Source organism: Suricata suricatta, chromosome 17 (assembly GCF_006229205.1).
Source record: "Suricata suricatta isolate VVHF042 chromosome 17, meerkat_22Aug2017_6uvM2_HiC, whole genome shotgun sequence".
In the NCBI taxonomy this organism is placed as follows: domain Eukaryota; kingdom Metazoa; phylum Chordata; class Mammalia; order Carnivora; family Herpestidae; genus Suricata; species Suricata suricatta.
In genome coordinates, this window is record NC_043716.1 from 34233545 (window position 1) to 34253532 (window position 19988).

The 19988-nt window shown below is 52.9% G+C and overlaps 1 protein-coding gene across 1 annotated transcript; it reads left to right on the forward strand.

The window, feature by feature from the left end:
• The first annotated feature begins 2884 nt into the window (after positions 1-2884).
• PHB (prohibitin) lies at positions 2885-14882 on the forward strand. The gene is made up of 7 exons (XM_029928330.1): positions 2885-2963; positions 4673-4787; positions 6387-6548; positions 8876-9018; positions 9130-9246; positions 12188-12283; positions 13869-14882. Exons 2-7 carry the CDS (start codon positions 4700-4702, stop codon positions 14079-14081), a joined length of 819 nt encoding a protein of 272 aa, XP_029784190.1. The 5' UTR covers positions 2885-2963; positions 4673-4699; the 3' UTR covers positions 14082-14882.
• Positions 14883-19988: the final 5106 nt, after the last annotated feature.

Below are 19988 nucleotides of genomic sequence, written 5' to 3' on the forward strand. Positions count from 1 at the left end.
TCCTTCGGATAAACATCTAGTAGTGCAATTGCTGGGGTGTAGGATAGTTCTATTTTTAGTTGTTTAGGAACCTCCATTCTCCAGAGGGGCTGCACCAGACACAGTAAAGACAATATAGTTTTACTTCTTTCCCAATCTAAATGCCCCATTTGCTTCTCTTGCCTATTAGAGGCTAAGACCTCCTCGTGTTGATTAGAAGTGATGAGAATGGGCATCTTTGCCTTGTTCCTGAGTTTGGGGGAAAACATTAAGTCTTTCATCTCTACCTTTCTTTTTTTTTATTTTTTTCTAATGTTTTATTTATTTTATTTATTTATTTATTTTTTTGAGAGAAAGAGAAAGCATGAGCAGGGGAGGGTCAGAGAGAGAGGGAGACATAGAATCCAAAGCAGGCTCCAGGCTCTGAGCTGTCAGCACAGAGCCCGATGTGGGGCTCGAACCCACAAACCGGGATATCATGACCTGAGCCAGAGCCAGAAGCTCAACTGACTGAGCCACCCAGGCGCCCCTCTACCTAGCTTTCTTAACAGCATCTTGTTCTGGTTTTGTGGACAGTAGGATGTTTCCCTTATCTGGGGATATCAGCCATAGGGTTGGATGGTTGGTTTAGAATTTCCATGCTCCTTGCTGTGTCTCTGGTTCGGCCAAGTATTTTGTTTGTGTTGCTTTTGTTTTGTTTTCTGTTTTGCTTCACTCAGATGTTTTTGTTTTGATTTTCTTTCATGTTATGGCTTTTCTCAAATGGACTTATGTCACTTTTCTGACTGTTCTATTTGAGACTGAGGTATTGCACACTGCTGGTTAGCCAACAAAACTTTCCTTCCTGGGTACCTGGGCGCCCAGCTAACGAATACATTTTCCAGCCTCTTTTGTGACTAAAGGAGGTCATGTAACCAATTTTTCATCAATAAAATAGAGGGGAATTTAAATGTGCTGCTTCTGCCTCATCTGCTTAACAAAATTGCTGTCCTGAACTTCCCATTTTCCCTTCCTGGAAGCTGGAACACAGATGGCCGATGGTTACGTTAAGACAATCTTTTAAGGGATGGCTAACCAATGAGATGAAAGGAAACAAGGCCTGTGAATGGCTCATGGAGCAAGAGGTATTAATTTCTATCTTCTTTAGTCCACTCACTGTATTTGGGGATCTCTTTGATATACGAACTTAGACTTTGCTCTAAGTAATATCCCAACTAATTCAAGCCCTGAAGAGATGGTTAGAAGCTTCATGTCCTGACTGCTCAGACAGTGATGGGTTTCACTCTAAGGTAGTGACTCTCCAGGTGTCAAGCATTGTTGTGCCTTCTGGAAATAGGACAATGAAGACAGTGGACTAAACCTCCAATTATCAACAAGCCAGCATTGTGGCAGTCAGAGGAAAGGATGATCTTGCTTGGTTAGCGCAAACTCCTCACCACCTGAAGAGTGCTTCTCTGGGTCTCTCTGGTCATTTGATGGCGCCAAATGGGGCCAGAGAAGAGAGGAGAGAAATGCAGGAAAAAGAAGTAGAAAGAATCCAAGCCTACTAAGACTCCAGAAATAGGCCTCGTTTTGTGAAAATCAAGTGTCCATCCAGGACCTTAGGTAGTATCCTAGTTAAAAATGCAAAACCTGGGGCACCTGGGTAGCTCAGTCGGTTGAGCGTCTCACTTCGGCTCAGGTCATGATCTCATGGTTTGTGGGTTCGAGCCCCGCATCAGGCTCTGTGCTGACAGCTCAGAGCCTGGAGCCTGCTTCAGATTCTGTGTCTCCCTCTCTCTCTGCCCCTCCCCCACTCATGCTCTGTTTCTGTCTCAATAATAAATAAATAAATAAATAAACAAACATTTTAAAAATGCAAAACCTGAATTTAATCATGAAAAAAACAACAGACAAACCCAAAATGAGAAATATACTTTTTGTTTGCTTTCATGTAATAAAATACAAGGAAGACGAGGACAATTTTCAGATTAAAAGAGCGTACAGAGACATGAGAAATAAATACAGTACCTAATATTAGACTGCATCCTGTATGGGGGTGGGAGTGTGTGGAGATTGCTACAAAGTTCATTATTGGGTCAATGGATAAAATTGGAACGCAGAGGATAAACTTACTTAAATTATGTAAGAGGATGCCCCTATTCTTAGAAAATACAGAGAGAAGACGGGAGGAGAGAGGGAGAGAACACATAAAGCAAATGGAGCAAAATGTTAGCAATAGACGAAACTGGGTAAAGGACTTAGGTGTTCTTTGTATTATTCTGGCAACTTTTCCATAGAAGTTTTTTGTTTGTTTTTTAATTGTGTCCAAAAGACCTGGACTCTAAGCCAGGCCCCTTTGCTAAATCAGTGTGTGACCCTAAATGCACCCCTTCCATGTTGTTCTAGTCCAGAGGGTTCTAAGGTTCTTTCTGGTTCTAGCAATCGATGTCCCACGACTCAGGACATTTCCCGGCAGGCTTTGGAAAGATGATGGACCCATCTGCTTCCCTCAAGGTTTCTCAGCCCACCACTTATCTCACCACAACTTTCTCCAAGGTGCTCACCCGTCCGCCTTCACCAGCTGTAAACTTGCCCCAGCCCATTCCTGACACCAGCTGCACGCCCAGCGACTCTTTCCGAGGCCCTAGGGCCCATCTGGCAGGTTCTAGCATCGGTTCTGGTCGAGCACCGGTGTGTATCCCTCCAAGAAACTACAGCCCCCAAAAGGCTTTGCGACATCCTCTTCGTGTTAACCACCAAAGAGGAAAGGCTTTTCAGCGCGGGCCAGACACGGAATGGCTTTTTGGGAATTGTAGTTCATTTGGGAGGAGCCGGGGAACCAGGGGCAAGGCCGAAAGCCACCCTTCCCAGAATGCACAGCGCTCTTCCTCCACCAATCGGAGGCCAGGATCTTAGAAGGGGGCGGGGAAGAGAAGGAGCTGCGCGGCGCGTGCGTGGTGCGTGTGGCTGGGGAATTCATGTGGAGGTCAGAGTGGAAGCAGGTGAGCATGGAGGGGAGAGACTCCGGCAGCGTTCCGGGCGTCTCTGCAGCGCCCCGCTGCATTCTCATTCCCAATTTGGGCGGGTAGGGTGCGTGCATGGGTCTACCTCGTGTTGGAGGGAAGAGGGAGTGACCCCGGACGAGCTGGGGTTGTGTCGAGTGAGGAAGGTGTGTATGGAGGCGGAGTGAGGAATAATCCAGAAGCTATATTAGAAATGGAAAGGCTGAGGGGTCAGGATTGGGTGTCTTGGGCTCAAGAAAAGAACATAGGAATGCGCGGGGAGCGATCAAGGAAGACTCCGGAGCTGAGGTCTTGGAGGGCGGGAGGGAGGATTTGAAACCAATGTGGACGAGGACGCTGGGGCGGGGCATTAAAAAGTTAAGTGCGGGACCAGGATTGGAGGGTTGGGGCGCCTGGGTGGCTCAGTCCGTTGGATGTCCGACTTCATCTCAGGTCATGATCTCGGGGTTCGTGGGTTCGAGCCCTACAGGGGCTCCGTGTTGTCAGCCCAGATCCTGGAGCCTGCTCCTGCTTCTGTGTCTTCCTCTCTTTCTGCCCCTCCGTTCCCCTCAAATATAAATAAACATTAACAAAAAATTAAAAAAATATAAAGTTAAGTGCAGGAGTAGATTCTAGTTAGGTCCGTCGGGCTCCCGCCCACCCCGCTCTGCCCTCCCACTTCTTCCAGGGTTCTCCCTGGAGGTGCAGCTATGGAGAGCGTTCCGATGTCTTGATCCCAGAAAGTTGCCCACCTCCTGCTTCCATAATAAGAGGTCATTCCTAATATCCGAGGAGGCAAAGCAGTATGGTGAGGAGTTGGGCTGTGGCGGCTAGAATTAGACCTCCAGGTTCTAATCCTGGTTCCACCACTAGATAGTTGTGTGATCTTAGACTCCTCCTGTAACCTTGCAGGGTGCCTGAGTTCCCTCATCTGTAATAGCCTACCTCATAGGGGTTGGTGTGAGGACTAAATAATTGCCCTTAGGAGATTGCCTCCTGGTATAAAAGCTAGCTGGTATTGTTCCTTTTGCTGTTGGAATCACTACTTAGCACATTTTTTGAGTTACTTTTCGAAACCAGAATTGCGCGGAGCCAACCCACAGCCTTTGGCTTGGGGCTTGCTTGTCCAGGAAATGGGAGGGTGGTTTAGTGCAAGTGCTGAGTCCTCTGGGTATCAAGCCCACGCCTCATTCCCAATAGTGAAGCAAGTGCTCTGGCCCCCTTTTCCTTAGTGGTAGGGAAAGATGGAAACAAATTGGGGGGGGGGATTTTTTTAATGTTTATTTTTTAAATTTTTGATTTTTTAAAATGTTACTTATTTTTGAGAGAGACAGCTCGAGCAGGCAAGAGTCAGAGAGAGAGGGAGATACAGAATCTAAAGCAGGCCCCAGGCTCTGAGCTAGCTGTCAGCACAGAGCCCGATGTGGGGCTCGAACTCATGAACCGTGAGATCATGACCTAAGCCGAAGTCAGACGCTTGACCGACTGAGCCACCCAGGTGCCCTGAAAAAAATTTTAAAGCAGAAGAATGGATACTACACTTTTCCAAGCTCTGGAATTATTTATTTTAAGTGTCAGTGCATGATTTCTAGAGCTCTTAAGAGCGGGGGAATAAATCACCAACTTGAGAAGTGAATATGGTGCCTCAGGGAGGGCTTTCTCTTAGGATTTGGGGATCAAGTTGTTTTGTTTTGTTTTGACCCGTGCAGGTGTGAGTGGGTCAAGCAGGAGGAGACATGGCTGCCAAGGTGTTTGAGTCCATCGGCAAGTTCGGCCTGGCCTTGGCCGTCGCGGGAGGAGTGGTGAACTCTGCCTTGTATAACGGTGAGGCACCAAGGGCTAGTGGATCGCCGCCCTTTGCCGGGGGGGAGGGGGGGGGTCCCCGTGGGTCTGCACGGCCCATGTGACACTCCTGGTGGCGGCTCTCAGCTGTGAATATGTATGTGACCAAGTGGGCTCACCTGCTTCCATCCCACGCTGCATGGTGGCCTTGTCGTAGAGCCTCTGCCCTTGTGCCCAGAGGTTCTCTCTGAGCCTTTAATTCACAGAGAGCCTCCCAGACTACGTGCTGGTTAAACATTTCCAGTTTCTCCTGTCGGTTTGACGTGGTGCTGCAGAATGTCAGGGGCTCACTGGCTCCTGAAAGGGGGAGCTCATGTGTCCCCTTCGGCCTCCGTGTGGAGTAACAACAAGGACCCTAGACCTCCAGTGACCTTGTCTGGAGCCCACATCTCTTGCTCTGCTGCAGTTGGGTCATTCCAGACAAAATACCTTTGGGGTGCATCGCCCAGCTTTTAACAGCATGACAGGGGCTCACGCTGGCTTTCTGTCTGCTGTCCTGTGTGACTTTAGGCGAGCCGCCTCCCCCTCCCCGGGGCCTCAGCTTCCTCATTGGTCGAGCAATAGGACAAAACTGGTTGATATCTAAGACTCCCTCCAGCTCTGCCATTCTCTCACTTTCATGATTCAAAAGCAGCGATAGGTTGACCTGCCTCGTATGTGACTATCTGGAAAGAGGAGGGTCACCTTCAGAGTAAAGATCTTGGGAGCAACTCTGAAGTCTCATGAGGCAGAGACACGGAGCAGCTGATGAGAAAGCTTGCCTGGTTTAAATGGCATAGCTTTGGGGCGCTGGGTGGCTCAGTCGGTTGAGCATCTGGCTTCAGCTCAGGTCATGATCTTGTGGTTTGTGGGTTTGAGCCCCGCGTCGGGCTCTGTGCTGACAGCTAGCTCAGAGCCTGGAGCCTGCTTCAGATTCTGTGTCTCCCTCTCTTTCTGACCCTCCCCTGCTCGCACTGTCTCTCTCTCTCTCTCTCTCAAAAATAAATAAAACATTAAAAAGAATTTTTTTTAATGGCATAGTTTGTGCTCTGATCTTGGGAGCACAACGAGATAGGAATCACCATCACTGATTTCTGTCTGAGTCAAAAGGACAGCTCTAGAAGTCCTTAAAACCTGAGAGAAACCATACTCTTGGAAAGAGTGGGAACTTCCAGATTTTAGGGTTTCCATGGCTAGATTAGGTGCTGCTCCTGGGGAGCACTGGCTACAGTTGGAACCAGGTGGAACATGGGAACGGTGAAGCCCTTGGTGAGTTTTGGAAAGAAGTTGAGGGAGGTGATTTCCTAGAAACGTGTTGAAGGGGGCGGGATGGTTAATCAGAAAATTAGCCAGTTGTTTCAAGGAGAAAGGACCCTGAGGAATAGATCCTATTACCAGAGTCCTTGGGAAGGCACTGGGATGGGAAGGAATTGCTGAGCTATGGAGCTCTTTAGAAGCCTCTAGAGATGGAAGAGGGGAAGACGGAGCCAGGAGAGGGGAGACTTAATGAATAACGGAAGGCACCAAGGATCTTTCAGAGGTCGCCTTTTTGGTTCAAAGGTGAAGGGATTTTTCTGACTTGGCACTCTCCTTCCTTCCTAGTGGATGCCGGGCACCGAGCTGTCATCTTTGACCGGTTCCGTGGGGTGCAGGATGTCGTGGTAGGAGAAGGGACGCACTTTCTCATCCCCTGGGTACAGAAACCCATCATCTTCGATTGCCGCTCTCGGCCACGCAACGTGCCCGTCATCACCGGTAGCAAAGGTGAGTCGTGCCTGTGGGTCACAGAAAGTAACGCGTGTTAGGGTTACCCTAGGATCCGGAAGAGGCTGACCCTTAATGAGCAATTCCTTGTATGTTATTCTGGAGAGTTCAAACATGGATTCCTGGTAATATGTACTTAAAGTAAGCACACGGACAGCTGTACAGATTTAGGGAAATCCACAAAGATCGGTTTCAAGAGTCAGGTAGCGCTCCAGTCTAAAAGAATACCGGAAGTGCCTCTGCTCCGTCAGTCATCCCTTCCGGTCAGTTCTTGTTCCCCCAGGTGACTGTGTAAACCAGCCTCCAGCCACCCTGTGTGCAGCCAACTTGCCCTTTGCCTTGTTCTCCGAGGCCTCTGTCCCCGGCAGGGCTGGCCTCACACTCTTCTCTTACAGGCTGGGGCCGATTCCTTGAGGGCAGTCAGTCTCCTGGGGTTTCCGGTGAGCCCCGAATGTATTGGCATCGCTGTTCCCCCGCCATTCTACAGAGAGAGGTGCCCTGGCAGTCAGTGGGGCGGCACGTGCTAGCTCAGCGGGAGCATTTCTACGCAGCAAGGGGCGAGGGTCATGTGGCTCTTGGGGTTATAATCTCGGAGCGCTTGAGGCCTTCGGCACTCTTTCCCGGCAGATGTGTGCTTCCTGTGACCCTGCCAGGTCGCGGGGCAGGGGGTGGTTCAAAGATTTCAAAGATGACTAAAGCGGGGGCAGCTCTGGGAGCTCAGTGTCGCTCAGGACGTGGACTTGTGGACAGGCAGTTAACGGTAAGCGTGGCGAGTCCTAGAGCCGAGGGTGTGGGTGGAGGCGAGCAGAGCAGAGAACACCTCGCCCGCACAGGTGGCTGGGCAGGCTCCCGGCAGGAGTTTGAGCCGTGTGTCTCCAGCAAGAGACTTGTGTCGCGCAGAGAACTTGGTATGTTGCAGCCTGGCTGGAGCCCCCGGCTCCAGGGTCTGGCTTGCGTCCTACAAAAGAGGAGATCAGAGTGGCGTGGGCTTTACTCAAGAAACATAAAAATTTTTTAAAACTTTTTGTGATGTTTTATTTCTTTTTGAGAGCAAGAGAGAGCATGAGCGGAGGAGGGGCCGAGAGAGAAGCGGGGGAGACACAGAATCCAAAGCAGGATCATGACCTGAGCCTAAGACAGACCCTCAACCGACTGAGCCAGCCAGGCGCTCCAACATAAAATTTTTTAACTTAAAGGCATAGTTCTAAACTTCCCACTTCTTTGGGCTTGCTTTCTCTGCGTCCTGTAGTAAGGACGCACTCCTTCCCCGTCTCCAGAACCGTTGACAGGAACTTGCAGAGATCAGAAGTCAAGTGTGCATGCATTTCCCACTTCCCTGGGTGTCTGGTTCAGAACCTTCCCATGCGTCCCTGTCGACCGCAAGCACAGTGGCCACACGTTGGCCTCAGGCAGACCTGCACTGTCAGGGGAAGTTGTCCTTAATGTCGTGCCCCCTCTTCTCCGCCCCCCTCCGTTGCCTGGATCAGGTAACAAGAAGCACGCTCCAGATGAGCCCGATAACCCCTTACATCTGCCATTCTTTTGACCCCGAGCTGTTAAATCTAAACGTCTCCTCCGCTTTCTGCTCGTGTTCCCAGAAGGCAGATGAGATCACCCCCATTCTCACAGACAAGGAGAGAAACTGAGATCGACTAAGGCTGAGGTCACTCTGGGAGTAAACAGGGCGGGACTGCCGGCCCGGCCAGAGTGGACCGTGTCCCCTGGACCTGTGATGACCTCTGCGGGGCAGACTCCTGAGCGCGGCCTTGGAAAGGCTTCACACTAAAATTCTTGGCATTGGCCTGTTTACTTTCTTTTTTTTTTAACATTTATTTATTTTTGAAAGAGAGAGACAGAGCATGAGCAGGGGAGGGGCAGAGAGAGGCGGGGAGACACAGAATCGGAAGCAGGCTCCAGGCTCTGAGCTGTCAGACCAGAGCCCGACGCGGGGCTTCAACCCACGAACTGTGAGATCATGACCTAAACTGAAGTCGGCTGCTTAACCAACTGAGCCACCCAGGCGCCCCTAGCCTGTTTTCTTAAGACATGCCCCGTTCCCCTTGTCTTCGATGCTGCCTGTTAGACATGTACTCTGATGTGCTTTTACCAGAGGACATTGAGGACGCACTGAAAAGCAGTCCTCCCCAGGAACCTTTCCTGACCCCGGGGCGCTGCTGGGTTCTCTAACAGGGAAAGTGGGCACAGCGGCTCCTGGCCTCTAGGGTCTTAAAATCAGCAATTTTACTTACAGATTGTAGCGCATCTGGGGTGGGAGGGTCCTGAGAAGGTTTTTCTCTTTAACTCCAGCCTTTGTCCCCTACCCTAAGATCTACAGAATGTCAACATCACCCTGCGCATCCTCTTCCGGCCGGTCGCCAGCCAGCTTCCCCGCATCTTCACCAGCATCGGGGAGGACTATGACGAGCGGGTGCTCCCGTCCATCACGACGGAGATCCTCAAGTCCGTGGTGGTGAGTGACGGTCCCCCAGAGAGGGACAGGCACCCGGAGGTGCGCGCTGGTGGGAGGGCAGGGGCGTGGCTTGTGGTCCTGACCGGCTCCTCTGGCCTTCCTCGCCGCCAGGCTCGCTTTGATGCTGGAGAGCTGATCACGCAGAGAGAGCTGGTCTCCAGACAGGTGAGCGATGACCTCACCGAGCGAGCGGCCACCTTCGGGCTCATCCTGGATGACGTGTCCTTGGTAAGCCCCCTGCGGAGCCTGTGGAGGAGGGGCTGCCGTTCTCCTTCAGGTGCTTGGCCCCATTTCCGGATGGATGCTAGTAGGTCCTGCCTTCCACGTGCCCAGACGGAAGACTTGAAAACATGGCAACCTCCCAACCGTGGGACGGACTCCTTGGGCCCGTTTTCAGATGAGGGTTCTTTTCCTTCCCCTCTTCCATGCACAGTTTTCTTGTTCTTGTTCTTGTTCTTGTTCTTTTTCTTTTTCTTTTTTTCTTTTCTTTTCTTTTCTTTTCTTTTTTTTTTTTTTCAAGTTTGCTTATTTTTGCAAGAGAGCATGATGCCGGGAAGGGGCAGAGAGGGAGAGAGGGAGAGAATCCCAAGCAGGTTCTGCACTGTCAGTTCAGAGCCCGATGAGGGGCTCCAACCCACGAATCGTGAGATCATGACCTGAGCCAAAGTCGGACGCTTAACCAACTGAGCCACCCAGGCGCCCCTACACACACTTTTCTTTTGACTTCTAGCCCTACCTGATGGTAGGGACCGTAACCACGAGATTTTTTTTCCCCTCCTCCCAAATTGTGAGCGTCTTGTTAACCCTGCTGGATGCAGGAAGAAATGGCCTAGTGGGTCTAGAGAAGGCTCAGCCAGTCTTTCTCCCTTAGTGCAGACCTCCCAACCTGACCCCTTGGAATTTCCTAACGTTTAGGGTCCGAAGCTCAGTGAGGTGAGCTCTGGGAACCCCCGGTGAAAGGGGATCGAGTGTAAATGAATGGTTCCGTTCCCCCAAAGCCTGGTGTGGGGGGCAAGGGACATCTCTGAGGTGTAAGCTATCCTCTTGAGACTGAGTAGCGTGTGTATTTATACGACACTAAGCACCATAACTCAGGCAGAAAGCAATACAGGCAGGATAGCATTTCAGATCAACGAGGGTGAGGGGAAGGGGTTGTGTTTCTAGATTCTCTGGGAAAAACCATTTGGAGTGATTTGCTCGGGCAGCGAGGTAGTGTTTCCTGTTCGTTCTCCCGTGCGTCGCCAGGGAAAGGCACCGTTTCCCGCCCGGCATCTGTGCAGCTGTTTAAACAGTCCTGCTCCGCAGACACCCGGCACTGACCTTGGGGCACCGCGTTCCACCTTGCATTGGTTATGGCCGCTGGAAGGGCCTGTGGGCTCCCTCTGCTGGCGGGATGCCAGCCTGCAGCCTTCTGGCTCCCCTAACCCGGGCAATTCGTCCGGCTCTCCCACTCAGTGTTAACCCAAACCCCCTGGCTGTGAGAAAACGCTAAGTAAAAAACCTAAGGAGAAGCTTGGCAGTTTGCTAGACTGTAACCACATACTCCATTCTGGGGAAATGTGGGCTGACCGCAAGAAACCATATCTAAGAGGTGTGAGAAAATTAGATTTCGTGGGGGGATTTGCTGCCCTCACCTGGCCCTCGTGGAAAGAAACTCCTTTCCTTAATTACACATTTCATTTCTTAGGACTGTATTTTCTTCCCCGGACTTTGAACACGAGTCCAGACATGGAGCGGCAGAGTAGAACAGCTGTGGTTTAGGAGAGAGGAGGGTTACAGGTTATGGAAGGCAGTGGGGCTAGGGTTTAGTCTCGAAAGAAGTTTCCTTTTTTTAAAAAAAATTTCTTAAAAATGTGTATTTATTATTGAGAGAGACAGTGTGTGATTGGGGTGGGGGGAACTGAGGGCAAGGGAGACACAGAATCCAAAGCAGGCTCCAGGCTCCAAGCTGTCCACACAGAGCCCGACATGGGGCTCAAACTCATGAACCACAAGTTCATGATCTGAGCCGAAGTCAGACACTCAACTGACTGAGCCACCCAGGCACCTGTTTTTCCCTTTTTTTTTTTATTTTTATGTCTTTATTTTATTTTGAGAGAGAGAGAGACACACACACACAGAGTGAGTGGAGGAGGGGCAGAGAGAGAGGGAGACACAGAATATGAAGCAGGCTCCAGGCTCTGAACTGTCAGCACAGAGCCTGATGCGGGACTTGAACCCACGGACTGTGAGATCATGACCTGAGCCAAAGTCGAACGCTTAACCGACTAAACCACCCAGGCACCCCTGTTTTTCCTTTTTTTTTTTCAAAAGCAGAGGTTGAGAGGATGGGGAAGATGAAGCAAATAGAATTTGATAGCAAAACCAATACCATTCTTCCCATCACTGCTTCCTGTCTAATAAAAAGTGGGATGAGTAAGTTGCTCTAGTCTCAGCATTAAGAGTTGAGCTCTGTTCCCGTTGTTTCTGCTGTCATTGCAGACCGTCGCCTTAGCCAAGTCTCAGTCGTACGTGTTCTTAGGGAAGGTCTGTGTGTAGTCCGTTGTAAGCCCTCACCCTAAGCAATGGCTTTACCTGCCTTCCCTCTTAAACCCTTTACCAGAAGGACTCACACATGGGGAACACCATGATTTGTGTCCCACTGTCTCTCACCCTCTTCCTGTTGGGCGGCGGGGCTGCCGGGAGAAAGGCGGGGATGGGGAAGCCATAAGCGCACAGCCTCACGCCCTTGAATCCCTGAGAACCAGCTGCCTCCTTCGTTCTCAGGGGCTCGGTTTTCCAGCTGGCCTCTCTGGGGGCTGCAACCGGCCATCAAAGGATGGGCCCTAGTCGGAGGTGGGGGGGGTCCTAGAACCCTCAGTCTCCCCTCTTTGGGAGAGGGTCAGTCGAGTGGGTACCTTCGGGTGCCCCCGGGCGGTTTTCTGCTTCAGATCTCCACACCAAGGGTGACTGAGTGCCGTGCGGGGGGAAGTTGAGGCAGCCGAGGCTTGGGGGAGGGGTGAGCTCGGTTCGGACACGGATGTGGAGGTGGAAGGGTGTTCTGGCCTCATGGAGGCGTCCAGCTGCTGGCGCCATTCCTGGCCCCTTCCAGCAGCCGTGGGGGCCTCCTGGCATCGCCGCCGCCTGAGCAAGGCCGCCACCTCATCTCGCGCTCCCTCTCTCCCCTTAGACGCATCTGACCTTCGGGAAGGAGTTCACAGAGGCGGTGGAAGCCAAGCAGGTGGCTCAGCAGGAAGCAGAGAGGGCCAGATTTGTGGTGGAGAAGGTGAGCGTTCCGCCAGATGGCGGGGGCCTCCCGCGCCTGGCCTCCCTGTTTGCTGGGTGGCCTGGAAACTCCTCTGCTGTCATCTCCTCTTCCGGGATCATCGGAAGGGGTTTGAAGGAACCGCACTCCTTGCAATTGGTTCCAGAGCCTTTGGGGGCCTGGTTAGGGGGGGGGGGGGGATGTGAAGTTCTGTTCCCAAATCACCGAAGGGTAATCTTTCTTCCACTTCCCCGAAGATCAAAAACACTCCACCTACAAATAGAAAATGTTTTCTCCTGGATATTTTCAACTTCACTGAGAGGTCATTTTTAACCGTGGTTACGCCAGTGAAAGCTGACAGCAGAAAGGATCAAATGTTGGGCCAGATGCACTATTGTCACTGAAGTTTTTTTGGACACTTAAATCCATCCAGATGGGGAAGAGTGCAGTGGGATGTGATCTGTTCACATAGCAGCCTGGTCTTCTGGTCTGGCAGAGGTGTATTTATTCCTTGCCGTTGCTTCTGCCTGCTGCCGGGTTTTCTTGGGTCAGTCCTAATCCAGAGAACCCTTAGTCCTTGGAATGAAGGTAAAGAGAGACATATTAGTGGCCAGCATCTCATTTGATTTTTTTATTTATTTGTGATGTTTGATTTTTTGTTTGTTTGGAGAGAGAGAGAGAGAGAGAGAGCGTGAGCAGGGGAGGATAAGAGAGAGGGGGAGACACAGAATCCGAAGACAGGCTCCAGGCTCTGAGCTGTCAGCATAGAGCCCGATGTGGGGCTCGAACCCACAAACCGCGAGATCATGACCTGAGCAGAAGCCAGACGCTCAACCGACTGAGTCACCCAGGTGTCCCCAACATCTCATTTTAGACAATGTAAACTCCATGTGGCCAAGGACTTGGTTGCTCCCCTCCCCCCTTTAATCTCCAGCGCCTAGAAGATGTTTAAGACTGTGCCTGGGAATTCTTAGGTGGTCATTTAACATTTGCGACACTGTACCCGCCTCCTGTGACCTCTGACAGGTTGTGCACTGTGGATAGATGTCCCACACGGGTGGGGAGAGCCTAGGGGATCTCATTCTGTTGCCTGGACTCCTGGTCAGGATCCAGCTTAGCTCGGGGGCGGCTCTAGGGAGCATCCTGCGTTGCTGCTGCTCCTCCTCCCCAGCTGCTCTGTCTCATCAAACAGGTTTGTTTGATGCAAGTCCCTTTGACTTGGGGCTAGAGGGAAAGGTGAGCCTGAGGATGGATTCTGCCTTTTTTTTTCTTGCTCTCCTGTCTTCCCTGGCTTGGACCCTCCTGGCTCAGAGCTCGCTGGCTGGGCTGGCTTACTGTTGACAGTCCATGAGAATTTTGAAATAAGACAGATACTTAGGCAGCCAACAGAAATAGAGCCCTGCAGCCCTGAGAGGGGGCGCTGCGTTGCAGAAAGAGGATTGAGTGGACCTGCTTATTGGCCCCACCTGGAGGAGGAGGGGGAGGACGGAGATCCCCAGAGTTCCTTCCAGAGCTGGGGAGGGGGCCTCGCCGGGGCCTCGCCGGGGCCTCCCGAGGCCGCGCTCTCAGCTGTGGTCCTGGTCTCCCCCCCACCCCCCTCTCTCAGGCCGAGCAGCAGAAGAAGGCGGCCATCATCTCCGCCGAGGGCGACTCCAAGGCAGCCGAGCTGATCGCCGACTCGCTCGCCACTGCGGGCGACGGCCTCATTGAGCTGCGCAAGCTGGAGGCCGCGGAGGACATCGCCTACCAGCTGTCGCGCTCCCGGAACATCACGTACCTGCCGGCCGGCCAGTCGGTGCTCCTGCAGCTGCCCCAGTGAGGCCGCCTCGGGCCCAGCCCCGCTGTCCTTCTGCCCCTGCCCCAGAAATCACTGTGAAATTTCATGATTGGCTTAAAGTGAAGGAAATAAAATGGAATCACTTCAGATCTCTCATAACCAGACGAAGCTTTTTCCTTCTTCCCATTTCCGCCCACTTTTTCAACCACCTCCCCCCACCCCAAATTGTCAAGTGCCTATGCAGCCCAGGGCACCAGAGATTTGGCAGAAGAAAGGGGCAGGGGTGCACAGTGGTCGGCCTGGAGACATGTGGAGCCTCCAGCCTGCCCCTCATTCAAGATGTGGGGGCAATGGCACACGCGGCTGGACCGAGAGCACAGGTGTCTGTTTTCCGGCAGTTTCTGCACCGACCCAGCCGGAGAGGTGCGGGGCAGGGTCAGCGAGGAAGTCCTCTGTCTCTTCTAAGAATGAGTCTCCTGAACTGCAGGGCTGGCGGAAGCAGGTGTGAGCAGCGGGGCACGGATCGAAGAATCTGCCGCTCTGACGGTGGGTGGGCCTGATTCGCAGCCCCCCAGCCCCCCAGGGCCCTGCAGCTGGGATGGGCTTGGACAGTGAGTGAGCGGACTTCCCGTCCACCCCCACCCCGGTGTCTCAGAACCCCCGATGGAGAGTCCAGCCGGGGCTGAACGAGCCTGCCAAGGACATGCGTCCCGTGCTTTCGGCCCCCTCGTTCACAGACTGCCCTTCCAGACGGCTCCAGGCCTGCGCTTTGAAGGAGGCGACCTTGGGAAGAAAGCAAACGCGTGTCAACTGCTGTCAATAAACGACACCCAGGCCACCCGGCTCTGTCTGAAGGGTTTGTTCTGTTTGTGGGAGCTGAGGGAACAGGACAGAGCGTTCTAGCCGTTTGCGTGTGCAGGTGTTTGCGTCCCCAGCCAGGCCAGAGATGCTGCGGTGTGAGAAAGCACAGCGTTGTGGCGTCAGGTCAGGATCGTGCCATGGGAGTGCAGAGCGGTTCATTTTTCCTCCGTAGCTTTTGGCGCCCCTGCTCCCAACTGGGAGCCGTAGGCCTACCCCCCCCCCCCCGCCTGTTGGCAGTGTCCCCCACCGCTGACGGGAGGGGAGCCAACGTCACACAGAGCGAGGGTGCACTCGTCTTCCTTGCATGCGAGTTTGAGTTTCGTATCCCTCAGATCGCTTCGGGTCTGTTTGTCCTGCTTATTCTGTTTTGCTTTGATGTAGAAGGGACTCAGTGTTTGAGGGGTGCCAACCGGATGCATTTCGGATGGAGGGGAGGGAAAGCAGACCTACCGCTGAGAAATGAATCAGCCATCCACCCGACATCCTTTTAGGAGTGAGACGGAAGCGGCAGTGGCAGGGAGAGCACTCCCACCGACTGTGCTTTACCCTCTGCGCTCAGTGTAACCCCTGGGCTCACCCCCTGGCCAAGGAGAGCCATCTAAGAGACCTCTCTGCAGGCAGGTCTCCGACCTGGATTTCCACACCCCCCGCCCCCCCCACTCCCTGCACCTGCTCCCCTCCTCCCAGGGCATCCCAGCGGGGGTCCGGCCCCTACCTATCCCCCCAGAGCACCCAGACAGGTGTGATGGGCCTGGCTACCCCTCCCACCTCCCACCCCAGCCTGGTCCCGCCTGATAGCCACGAAGCTGCCATCAAGCCCAGCTCCCTAGCCCCTGCCCCAGGGCCCTTTGTCTCCAGGTGTCCCTCCTGGTCTCTCTGCCATAAGGGCGGTGAGGCCCGAGAACCATGTGCCTGGACTCCACGCAACAGGCCTGAGCAGAGAACATAACTTTTCAATAGCTTCCAGACGGGCGCCTTCCTTTCCTGCCGTTTATTGCTTTGGACACCCTTGTGGGGGCGCAGTGAGGGCCGGGAGACCCCCCCTCACCCGTGACTCCCCCCCTCTTGTTAAAAAGAGCAGTTGTGTTTCTTGTACTTGGCGGGAGATTGGGTTTCAGCCTCCAGGTGTGTGCAGGGGTGCCCTCCACGGGTCTCGGGTCCCCCCTGGGTCCCAGGCCCGCCCTCCCAGTCACAGACAGGCCAGCTTCCTGCTGGTTTTGCCTTTGGCCTGCCAGCCTTGGACGATGTCAGGGGCAGCCCAGGGGCCTCCTTCGGCCCTGACTTCCGCAACTAATTCTTTACACAAATGTCCGAGGGCTGTTAACTGGCTACTTAGCCCCAGGGGCCCCCTGATGGCCTCTGGGTTTCTCTGGGTTTCTCCAGAAGCTGCCACAATGGGCCTTTATCAGCTCAGGATTCTCGGGGGCCTTGAATAAAAAGGCAGGACGAGGCAGAGCAGGGAGTGCCTTCCTCCCTCTCTCCTTTGCTCAGGCTGAATTGCTTCCTTGTTCGGGCCTTGAGAGGCCACTTCCTTAGGAAAGCAGCAGCCCCTGGCTAGGCGGCCCAGGGAAGCCTCCAACGGTTGCCTCTTTCTTACCTCTGCTGGTTTTACATGCGCTCTGCCAGTGTGGACCAATGGAGGAAGGGGTGCGCTCTGGGCATTCCCAGGTGGGTTGATTCGAAAGACAGGATGAGGCAATGGAATGTTAGTCAAATCCTGATTTTGCAGATGCTGTTCTAAGAGGCTGGTCCAGCAATCAGCAGGGGCGTGTGACGTTACCAGCTCCCCTTGACCTTTGACAGTCAACCAATCATGGTGAGCAAAGCGGCCCACCCTGGTTGAAAATCACGCGGGTGAAAGGGTCACAAGAGCTTGTCACAGATGTCCCCGCCTTTCTTAGGCCTTCCATTCATTCTGCACATTACTCCAAACTTCATTTTCTAAGGCCAGTCTCATCTCTGACCCCGCACCCCCCCCCCCCCCCCCCCCCCCCCCCCCCCCCCCCCCCCCCCCCCCCCCCCCCCCCGAGAATCTTCAATGGCCATTTCTTGCTTGCTTAATGAAGTGCAAGGTCTTGGGGCCGCTGGGTGGCTCCGTCAGCTGAGTGACTCTAGATCTTGGCTCGGGTCGTGATCTCACTGCTATGAGATCGAGCCCCGAGTCAGGCTCTGTGTGGAGCGCGGAGGCTGCTTGGGATTCTGTCTCTCCTCTCTCTGCCCCTCTTCTGCTCTCTCTCTCTTAAAATAAATAAATAAATAAGCATTAAAAAAGTAATAAATTACAAGGTGCTCCGTGGTCTGGCTACCACTGACTACTTTTCTTAGTTCAACAGTATAGTTCACTGCTTGCCTTCACAAACCAGCCAGGTGGCTCCTATGGGGTGGAGAGTGACCAGGCAAGTGGAAGGGCACTGTGGTCACCAGCCCTGGGGGAGGGATGGGGTTGGGAGATGGCAGTAATGCTACAAGACCTACTTTGTACAGAACCGACCCCTACTACGAAGAATCGCCCCCCAAAGTAATGCCAATAACACCCCCCGTTGAAGACACACGCCAAACTGCGTTCTCTTGTCTGCACCCCCCAACATTCTCACTGCACCCCCTTTGCTCAGCATCCCTTCAACCTGGGAGCCCTCTCCCTACCTTTCACAGGCCCAGAGATCCCCATCCTCAAATGCTTTCTCTCCCACAAAACTTCTGTGATGTCCCTGTTCCCCTATTCATTACCTCCCCCTTGCCCGAATTTCCTCATCCGCACTCCCATGAGGCATTTAGCAGTCTCCTCATTGAGTGCTGAGCGTGTGTGTGTGGGTGTGTGTGCTGTCCTCTGTTTATAAAGGGCAGGATCTTGGGCGCCTGGGTGGCTCAGTTAGTTAAATGGCTGACTTCGGCTCAGGTCATGATCTCGTGGTTCGTGGGTTCAAACCCCGCATTGGGCTCTGTACTGACAGCTAGCTCAGAGCCTGGAGCCTGCTTTGGATTCTGTGTGTCCCTCTCTCTCTGATCCTCGCCTGCTCATGCTCTGTCTCTCAAAAAGAAATAAACATTTTTAAAAAAAAATGGAAAGGGCAGGATCTTTATAAGTTTCACCATTCCGCCTTCCTCCTCTTTCCCCCAACCACTGCCTGGCCCTTTCCCCACATCCAACATGTCTAGCTCTTGGTGGGAGCACCTGAGTGTTCGTCAGAGGAGCCGATGAAGGGGCAGCTGGCACAGGACCGGGGTTAGGCCCGAGGGCTCAGGCCGGGTCCTCATGTTCTCGTGCTGTGACCTCAAGCTCCCCCTGAATTGGGCCCTCGGGGTCTAGCAGACCAATCTCTCCGCTGCTGGGCTGCCCCAGCCGACTCCCCAACATCATCCCTCTCTTGCTTCAAACCCCCCCCCCCGCCCCCCGTGGGATTCTTTCCTCGCCACCGCCTGCCCACAGCTCAGTCTCTCCCACTTCTGTCTGGAACTTCTCTCTCTCTCCCTCCTTCAATCCCTGTCCTTTTCTCTGTCTTGAGCCCAGCTTAAAATCCCTCCCCTCCAGGAATTTGCCTCTGGCTGATGTGCCCCAGCTTTCCTAGCATCTAAGGTCCCCCTTTATAAAAGTCGATGTTGCTCTGGACTGCTGGCAACATGGGGATTGAGAATTCGACAACAAAAGAGCCGTGAGGCCTGCCTGAGCCCGTCAGGCCCAGATGACTTGGCAGGGCCCGGTGCACAGAGCTGGAAGAGAGAATGCATGGAAAAGTACGGCCTGGGGAAGCTACTCTAACAGCTGAAAGAGAACGCCTTTGCACGGAATGCTGGGTGAGTAGAGAGGAGGGTACCTTTCCAGCGCCCTCCAATCAAGCTACTTTGGAAGAAGGAGATAAAAACCGAAAGGGCAAGGCCACTTTGGGGGAGCTTAAAGATGTCATCATCCCTGCCAGCTAAGATGTGCCATCCAGATTAGCCGGAAAGGCCAGGATCACGCAAAGGCTCAGACCGTCCGAGTTCAGCTGAACCAGCTGCAAACACCTGGGTGAGGGGTGGGCAAACCAGGCCCTGCAGGCTGAGTACAGTCTGACTGACGGTGGTATTTACCCGCTCACGGTGCTGTTTACACTTCTAAATGGTTGAGGGAAATCAAAAGAAAACTACAATTTGGTGGTATGTGAAAATGATGTGCAAGTCAAACGTCATTGTCCGTGAGCAAAGTTTTGTCGGAACATAGCTCTTCACGTTGCACTTCAACGGCAGGGCTGAGTTGTTCTGACAGACCCCACAGGGCCTGCAAGACCCACAGTATTTACTCTTTGCCCCTTTACAGGACAAGTTTGCTGGGCCCTGACTCAGGGGGTTGGATAGCCTTGGAGAAGAAAATAAAGAAGCGTGGGATTTGGAAGTCTCCAGAACCAAGGGGACTGAGGGCTTTAAGTCTGATACAGTGTAATTGTCACAGGAGTTCTTGATTGTGTCCTGGAAAGCAGTCACGCTGGGGCGCTGGCACACATATTTATAACGCCCACTGTTCTCCGTGGCTTGCATGTTTCTGAACTAGACAGAAGCGGGAATAGCAGTAGTACCCAGGTGGGGATTAGAATGGAGAACCTCTACCTAGTGCTGTTTCCATCCCACCTCCAGCTTCCAGATATTCTAGATCCGAGGCTCCTTGTCCTGTCAGTCCTTCTTTACGTGTGAAATCTTCATCACTTTCACAAGCATACTTTTATTCCCAGCTAGACTATCACGGGTGGGAGGCAGAGACAATATCTTCTCTATCGTGAGGCTTCACATGCCAGGGAAGTGCAGCAATCCTGACTGACACAGTGAAACTCTGGGCTCGGCCAGTCTTCCTAGATTTCTTGCTCCAGAGAGCAACTCCCATTTACTGGAAAGAACACAGGTTCTAGAATTAGAAAGATGTGGGACTGGATTCTGACTCTGTCATTTACTAGCTTGGGAGACCTTGGGCAGATTACCTAAACACATCAAGCATCCTTTTTTTTTTTCTTATTGAAAACCTGAGGAAATGGGGATGCTTGGCTGGTCAGTCAGTAGGGCATGCGACTCTTGATCTCAGGGTCATGAGTTTGAGCCCCACATTAGGTACAGACATTACTT